General features: G+C 50.0%; 1 protein-coding gene and 1 long non-coding RNA gene across 4 annotated transcripts; one reads left to right on the forward strand and one right to left on the reverse strand.

Moving 5' to 3' along the window:
• Positions 1-626: 626 nt before the first annotated feature.
• LOC120654673 (tyrosine-sulfated glycopeptide receptor 1-like) lies at positions 627-4,755 on the reverse strand. 2 transcript variants are annotated; one of them, XM_039932295.1, is made up of 2 exons: positions 4,576-4,755; positions 627-4,489 (listed from the first exon to the last, which is right to left on the reverse strand). In XM_039932295.1, exon 2 carries the CDS (start codon positions 4,045-4,047, stop codon positions 844-846), a length of 3,204 nt encoding a protein of 1,067 aa, XP_039788229.1. In that variant the 5' UTR covers positions 4,048-4,489; positions 4,576-4,755; the 3' UTR covers positions 627-843. The 2 variants fall into 2 exon arrangements, with proteins under 2 accessions (XP_039788229.1, XP_039788228.1); XM_039932294.1 differs by lacking the exon at positions 4,576-4,755 and having other exon boundaries at positions 627-4,165; positions 4,270-4,409.
• Positions 2,604-8,145, forward strand: LOC120654678. 2 transcript variants are annotated; one of them, XR_005667147.1, is made up of 3 exons: positions 2,604-2,740; positions 4,591-5,188; positions 7,521-8,145. It is a non-coding gene; the product is annotated as an uncharacterized LOC120654678 (long non-coding RNA). The 2 variants fall into 2 exon arrangements; XR_005667148.1 differs by lacking the exon at positions 2,604-2,740 and adding an exon at positions 4,394-4,513.
• Positions 8,146-8,381: the final 236 nt, after the last annotated feature.

Here is an 8,381-nt window from a genome sequence, read left to right on the forward strand (position 1 = left end):
GATCCCTCGGGCGCGGAACGAGGCGCCGCGGAAGCAGCACGCTCAGGCTGTTCGACGAAATGCCGCCGAGGACGTCGGCACCCAAGTGGCGTTACTTCGGTAACAAGGGCGGCTGTCCTAAGGTTCGTATTCGTACGGCCGGGCACAACGGGATTGAGCAAACTGAGGCCTGAGGCACATGCCAATGCCAGGCTTCGTGGTATGCGGTAGGTTGAGGCTAAGCCTGCAATGGATTTTATTATTCAACGTTCCTTACTCCTCTTGCATGGTTTGTGCTCTTACTTTAAATCGTTGAAAACTTGAAATGCATTCGTGTTTAGTTTGTCATCCTACAATGTTCTACACTTGATCAGCATGTGGGCAGCTTTTATCCCAATTAACGACCAGAGGCATTTTTTTAGAAAAACGATCAGAGACGTCTATTATGCTCTTACCCGGAACCACAGATTGTTGGCAGCTACTCCTTCCACGTCCAACTCTTAAGCTCCAGTGATTTGTGAACTTGGTGGATCAGACCATAGAGCTGATTGGTGCCAGTACTTGGGTTAGGAAGGTACTAAATGAAATTGACCAGTTTTGGCTTGCTTCTTTTTTCACAATTCTCCAGAAACTTAACATCATACATGTTACATACCACCTCAAGAAAAGAAGGGAATGGGAGATGATCCATATGAATACTTTCATCAAAATATTACAGAAGTCTCAATATGTGCAAGAAACTGTACAAGGTGCCCTATAACAATAGTCAAAAACTAAAACTAGTATGGTAAAAAACTAAAAACTAGTACCCTAGTGAAACATACATACGCACTTCTACAATATTGCCAGGTATAATTGGCTAGGCTAACTGCATTGTGTTCTGACTGAATTTTGTGTCTGCAGGACAGTATTGATCCTTTCCAGGCATGATGCTACTTCCATGATAGGTGGCCTCATGCTAGGGTTATAGTCTACACATTTGCAAGCAACCTCAAGCACCTTAAGCATTTGCTCTTCATGCCCTGTGCCGTGGAGTACTGGATCCAGGACCTCAATCTGCATTCCCTGAGACCTCATCTCCAGCACCCAGGGGACAAGTTCTTTTGATGTTGACAGGACTGGAACAGGTCGCAGTCCTGTGAGCAGCTCAAGCAGGACAACCCCAAAACTGTATATATCACCTCTCAGAGTAGCCACCCACCCATGGCCATACTCAGGAGGAATGTAACCAAGAGTGCCAACCAACTCGGTCGTGACATGAGTTTTGTTGGGAAGGATCAATCTTGACAGCCCAAAATCTGCAACATAAGCTTTGAATTCTTTGTCAAGTAGGATGTTGCTGGATTTTATGTCACGATGCACAATGTGTGGCTTACAGACATCATGGATGTAAGAAAGGCCACAGCTTGCTCCTTGTGCAATCTTGAGCCTCATCGGCCAGTCAAGAAATGTGGTAGCATCATAATCATCCCTGTTGTGAAGCCAATCATCCAAACTGCCATTCTCCATGAAAGAATATATGAGGAACCTCGAGTTTCCATGGATGCAATAACCCCACAGTGGCACAAGATTTTCATGCTGGGCCGTGGAGAGTGCTTCAACCTCTGCAGTAAACTCCCTTTCCATAAGGCACATCTCGCTGTTGAGCTTCTTAATTGCAAGCTTGGATCCATCGGGTAGCTCGGCCTTGAATACTAGTCCATAGCCTCCACACCCGATGATGTTCTCCTTGCCAAAGTTATTTGTTGCCTTCACAATGTCCGTGAATGTGAGCTTGGTTTCGTCTCCCTTGCTTCCTGGCATCATCACCAATGAATTCTCTGAATTGGAGTTGAATGATAACACTTCCATATTGCTATCATCGCTCATGTTTTTGTTCCTGAAACTTGTACCACGAAACAAAAGGAGGAGACGAGCTAACATGAATAGGATTACGATACTCCCAAAAAATACACCAAATGCAACTGCAAAAATGAACTTCTTGTTATGTTGTTTCTTGGAGGTGAAATATGCTTCTGCTGAACTGCAATGGTGAATAAGTGTAGGACCACAGAGTTTTGGGTTGCCATCAAAGCTAGCATTTGTGAATGTACCAAACTGGCCTGTGGTTGGTACAGGCCCTTCTAGATCATTGAAAGAAACATTGAATTTAGAGAGGAAGTGCAGATTGTTCAGCGCGGACGGAATTGTGCCTGTTAGATGGTTGCTTGATAAGTCAAGCGCCAGCAAGTTTGTGAGGTTGCAGATTGATTGGGGGATGTTACCAGTTAACTTATTGAAGCTCAAATTTAGTGAAAGGAGCTCTTTCAAGAGACCAATTTCTGGAGGGATCACACCAGCGAAGTGATTGTTTCCTAGATTGAGCACTTTCGGAAAAGCATTGGCCTTGCGGTACTGTAGTGATGTATCGACAATAATTGGTAGCTCAAAGACTCTTGGATCGAAATGTGCTGCCCTTTTCTCTGATTTTAGCATTGACATCTCTGTCAATGCTATCGGGATTTCCCCAGTCAGACTGTTGTTTGATATGTCTAGATAGAACAGGAAGGTTAGGTTGCCAATCCAATCAGGTATTTGTCCTGTTAGTCGATTATTATATAAAAATAACATCTCCAGATTTGTGAGCTTTGATAGCCAATGAGGTATTTTCCCCAACAATGAGCATCCACTTATGGAAAGAACCTGAAGACTATCAAAACCATCGATGCTGTCATCATCTGGCATGGTTTCATTCATGAAGTTTTGCCCAATAAGAAGAGTGGTAAGATTCCTGCAACCCTTAAGGATCTTCAGTGTACTTGTGATGTTTTTTAAATTGTTCTGGCCAAGTGACAAAAAGGTGAGGGACTTCAGATTACCAATTCTTGGTGAAAGTTGCCCATGTAAGTTGTTGCCAGATAGCCTTAATGCAGTCAAATTTATGCAAGAGTAGATGCTTTCTGGAACTGTTCCTGTGAAGTTGTTGTACAGAAGGTCTAAAGTTTTTAGATTGTGTAGGGTGGAGAAATTGAACTTGGAAAGCTCTCCACTGAAGCTGTTGTTTTTGAGGTCGATGGTTATAAGATTTGTGCAGTTGCTCAGTGTAGATGGAAGCTCCCCAGACATATTGTTGTAATCCAAACGGAGTTCTTGCAATCTCTTGAGCTGACCTATGGAGTCTGGGATGTTGCCACTGAATTTGTTTTCTCCAAGGTCGAGGATAACTAGATTACTGAGCTTGACTATATGTGTCCCATCAAGAATTCCTTGTATACCATTGCTGGAAAAAGAGAGGCATTCCAACGAGGTTGCATTGAAGAGTTGTTCTGGCAGAGTCCCGCTGAGGTTGTTGTGGCCGGCCTTGAAAACTCTGAGCTTGGAGCAATTACCTAGTCCTGGGGGGATACCGCCACTGAGTTTGTTGTAACAGAGTTCAAGCACACTAAAGGATGGTGATGTGTTACAGAAATGACTTGGGATCTGCCCAGTAAAGCTATTGTTGCTGGCATTGAGTGCAATCAAATTCTGCATCCCCTTCCATGTTGTGGATGTAAACTGCCCTGTAAACAAGTTGCTTGAGATGTTAAGTACCTGTAGAGAGTGGCCATGGGTTGAAGATGGCAGCTCATGCAGGTCTCCACGGAGCTGGTTGAAGCTGACGTCGAGGACAACGATGCTGCTGGATGACACCAATCCCAGGGGCAGGCCACCGGACAGTGAATTGTAGGACAAGTTTAGGTGCTGCAGGCCGGTGAGGTTCCCAAGGGACTGCGAGATACTCCCCTCAAGGCCCTTGTAAGGCAACGAGACTGTGGTGACTGTCCCATTTTGGTTGCAGGCGATTCCTTCCCATTTGCAGCAGTCAGTTCCTTGCCAAAACTTGGTGAGGTCGGCATCCTGCGAGAGCCCTGTGAGGAACTGGAGGAGGGAGGTCCTCTCCAGCTCTGTGCAGGAACTGGCGCAAGATGCCAAGGAGACGAGCAGCACAAGAGCAAGGCCAATGGAAGGTGGGCGCGGTCTGTCGCTGTGCTTCTTGCATGAGAAATGGAGTGTCTTCATGGCTTCCTGTCTTCCTATTGAAACTAGCATGGAAACCAGCTCATGCTTGAGCTGCCTCTTTCTAGACAAAGTACCAATGGTCTAATCAGGGAAGAGCATGAGGTAGAAGAAAGCTGTGGCTGGTGCTGATCTCTTGTAGTCGTGATCACTACACGGAAAGACGGAGTCAAGGATTAGTTGCTGTAGGAAAATCCCCAATTATGATTGTAACTTATGCAGTAGGGAATAGACAAAGCAGCTCATTGTTCACACTTTGACGTCCAATTGGCGGCAGCCTGCACCGATCCATCAAGAAGTCCAACTGACAGAGCTTCCTGGCCGAACAAAACATTTCCTTTTCCCGGCCATCCTTGAAGCAATCCTTGTCGAATTACTGCTGTGATTCACCTGATCTAGTCAATCCTTTGTTGAAATTACTGCCGTGATTTACCTCATCAGGCATCACTTGTCCTACCAGCTTCACTTAACCAACCTGTAGTCTTGATCATACACCGTCGTTAGTATTGACAGAATCTGATTTTTTTTTTCAAAAAAGAAAAGAAGCATTACATGATGCACCTTTTGATTTTGCAGTGCGCCCTTTTTGGCGAACAGGATAAGGTGTTCACTTTCGGAAGAAGCTGAAGATCTTCAGGATTCGATTGGTAAGAGGCAGTACACGGAGAGCATCATTCCGGGAGGCGATGATAATAATCTAGAGCAATCATCGGCGTCGTGGTCAAGGTGTGGACGCTGCTTGGAAAATAGAAGGTGCAAGTGGAGGGAAAGAAAACAAGAGAGGCACATGTACTGGAGGTGGTGGGTGAGGGGGACCTGGCGCCCTATTCTTCTGGTCCCTGGCCTTTGGCCCGAGGCGTTTACTTCTTTTTTTTTTTTGAGCAAGGCGCGAGCTTCTATTCATTCTGAAAACAGCAGGTTACAATCCTCGGCCGCTGCCTCCAACAGCCTGGAGCTGCTTCCCATGGCCCCGGCTGCACAGGTGCGCGATGGACCTTGTCTTTTCTTGCTGACCCCTGACCGAAATTCAGAAGGGCTCGACGTGAACCGGATAGCTTGTGATTTCTGGCGGATTAGAGGGAGAGAAATAATTGAGACTGGAAGCACCCCCGGACAGTGGATATCCTGAATGCCTGAACTTGTGAACACGGCCTATCGATGAACTTCTATCCAGGTAGTAATGCTATTTTATTTTTTTGTGCGGCGTCTTACTCAAAGTTTCCAGTTATCAGTCAAGATTTATGTTACTCAAAGTTTCCAGTTATCAGTCAAGATTTATGTTGATGGTGTTTGCTTGGTTAGTGGGCGCAGTTGCGCATTATATGCTGTCCTTTAGTGGTTGCTGTATGATTATCTGTCAGCACGGGTTGGCTGTACTTTCCTCGCGGTGTTGATTGCAGGGCAGCAAAGTTCGCGGCAGCACTAACCCTACCTTTATGTGCTCCACCTTTATGTGGCAGAGAGGCTGACGGAGCTGCTGAGCTGGCGCACTTCCCTCCCTGTTTGTTTGCTCGTTTCTGCACAATAGTGTATTATCTTCCTTCCAAATTATTAGTTGTCGATCATCGGGTCTCCCGAGCAGCGCCCGCGTCGCTCTCCTCGGGGGCGACTCGGGCAACCCGAGCCCCCTGCGCCGCCGCACCCCTTCCCCCGCCCCACTCCCTCGCCGCCGCCCGAGCAGCGCGCGGAAGTCCGCTCAGCTGTTGCAAGGAAGGCGGCGGCGAGGCCCTCCGTCAAGCTTACGCCAGGTGACGCCGTCACTCGCCACGCTCGCCGCTGGCGACTTCGACATCCGGCCTCCAATTCCGGCCACCCGGCGACAGATCCCTCGTCCCCCTGGCTTGATCTACTCCCTCCGGGGATGGATCTGGGCTAAAGGCTGGGGGATCGGCGCAGCGACCTCCGACTTCCTCCGGCTGCTGCTGCCGACGGCCGCGCCACCGCGTGCTGCCCACCTCCCGGGCCTGCGGCCTTCCGCCCCGGATCCGGTGCTTCCGTGTCTGGATCCGCTCCCCCCTCTCCCAGTGAAGTTGCACGAGATGGTGTGCGGCGGCGGCCCTGGCCGGCTCTGTTTGCTGTCGGCGGTACTAGCCCGAGCTGCCTCCCGAGGCTCTGCTAGTGGGCGCCAGTGGGGCCTCTGCTTGGCCTCTCGAGTTGGAGCCCCTGGATCAGCGCCGACGCCTTCCGCCTCCTCGACGTTCGTGCCTATTGTTCGCGCGAGCCGCTAGGGGCTCAAGCAGCAGGCTCGAAGTTCCGCGTCACTCTCCTTTGGGCGACTCGGGCGGCGACCGTCCCCCTCCTTCACTGCCGCCGCCGGTGCCCAAGGCCAGGAGTCCGTGCTGCCTCGTCTTGTGCTTCAGTTGGCTTCTACCGTGGTTCCGCAAGGGTCCGCTGCTGGCGCCTCTTCTTCGTCGGCGTTCTCCTTGTTGATGGAGACTCCAAACCATTTGTCGGGTGGTGAAGTTCGCTCTTGGCCGGCCCTTCCTCCTTTGGGGCTTCCTCCCCTCAAGGGGCGTTGGATGGCGGTGGACTTGGTGTCGTTGTCAGCTCGAAGGGAGGTCGTCGTTTCTGGAGACATTTTGGTCAAGTTGTCTCCCCCAGCCTTAGCCCCCATTCTGTTGGGCGAGCCCTCCCAAATCGTAGGAGGGTGGCTCACAGGGCGGCGTAGCTGCGAGGGGTGGGTGGATGCAATTTGACTCTTCTGAACCTGGCAAGCAAGTTGTTCGGTTGCGGCTCTCATTGACGGGCGTTGGATTCTACCGTGGTTCCGCAAGTGTCCGTTGCTGGCGCCTCTACTTCGTCGATGCTCTCCTTGTTGATGGAGACTCCAAACCAATTGCCGGGTGGTGAAGTTCGCTCTTGGCCGGCCCTCCCTCCTTTGGGGCTTCCTCCCCTCAAAGGGTGTTGGATGGCGGTGGGCGGCGCCCGGATGCTTCTCACTTGGTGTCGTTGTCAGCTTGAATGGAGGTTGTCGTTTTCGGAGACATTCTGGTTAAGTTGTCTTCCCCAGCCTTAGCCCCATTCTGTTGGGCGAGCCTCCCAATTCGTAGGAGGGTGGCTCACAGGGCGGCGTAGCTGCGACGGATGGGTGGATGCAATTTGGCTATTGTGAATCTGGCAAGCAAGCTGTTCGGTTGCGGCTCTCATTGACGATCAGTAGAATGCACTCTCTATGTTGTCCTCTGTTTCTCTGATCTTTTCTCTCGTTGTGTGTGAGAGCTCATGTAATCTCATCCTGGAATGCCAGGATTATGTTTTAATTATTAGATTCATAACAAAGTTGTTTTATTTTTTTTAGATTCATAATTTTTGTTATGTATCTATATATATTATGTCGTGTGCATAACAAAGTCTATGAACTAAGAAAAGCTAAAATGATTAATAATTTGGACGGAGGGAGTACTAGGTTATTTATTTTTAAAAAAGTATTTCTTGGTTAGTTTCTTCTCTTCACACTTCATCTGTTTATTTTCTCCGTACGTATCTAACCTGCATAATTTTATCAGGTTCAGAGCCAGCAAAAGATAGAGATTTGAGAGCGTGGCAAGAGACATGCATGGAGGAAGAGCTGAATGGCCTGAAACTCCACGGCGGCCAGGTCGGTCAGCTCAGCTGGTGGGGGCTCTCGCCGCGTGCGCCGGACGCGTCCAGACCATGGTCCATGGGAACGCGAGGCGGCGGCCGGGTGCAGGTGCAGCCACCGCAACGGCAACGGCGTGCGCGTGGGCGTGGCACGCCCGTGGATGCCCGTACTCCACGCGCTCACCGCGCGACTCGGCGACCGCGCCGCGGAGCGTGCCGGCACGGCACGCCTGCCTGGGGCTCCGTTCACACACCGCCGCACGGCGTCACGAAACCGGCGGCGGGGCGAGGGGCGGCGACGACGACCCCGAGCTCGAAGAGTGGACGCGTATCCGCTGCGGCCGGTCGCGCTGCCCTGTCCGCCCCCCGCTCCTGTTTGTTGGTTGACGCATCAGGAATCCAGCCAGAATTCTGTTCGGATCTTTAGCTCTTGAGTTAATTTGAGAAAAGTTTAGCTATTAAATTAGTCCTTTAAAATTTAGTCTCTAGAGTTATTTGGTTCATGGGCTAATTTGAAGACTAAAACATATATTCCAATCATTAGCTCTACCTTGGGGTGAGAAGAAAAGTGATTTTTGGTGAGACCCACATAAAAACAGAAGCGGAGCTCCCGGCAGGTGGGGCAGCTGCCCCGCCTACCGCCGACGGAGGGCCCCTAGTACTCCTTTGTTCATCCTCCCCTCTTGCATCTCTGAGCGATGCTCCGGCGGCGCGCTATCGAACCTAGGAGGCAAAAACGTGTTCTCTAGGAGGGGAAAGAAAAATAGGGGCCGAATGAAGGCTAA

Source organism: Panicum virgatum, chromosome 1N (genome assembly GCF_016808335.1).
Source record: "Panicum virgatum strain AP13 chromosome 1N, P.virgatum_v5, whole genome shotgun sequence".
In the NCBI taxonomy this organism is placed as follows: domain Eukaryota; kingdom Viridiplantae; phylum Streptophyta; class Magnoliopsida; order Poales; family Poaceae; genus Panicum; species Panicum virgatum.

What these genes read in the sequence shown, in the direction of transcription:
- LOC120654673 (XM_039932295.1), bottom strand. Translation starts at nt 4,047, where the DNA reads ATGCTAGTTTCAATAGGAAGACAGGAAGCCATGAAGACACTCCATTTC.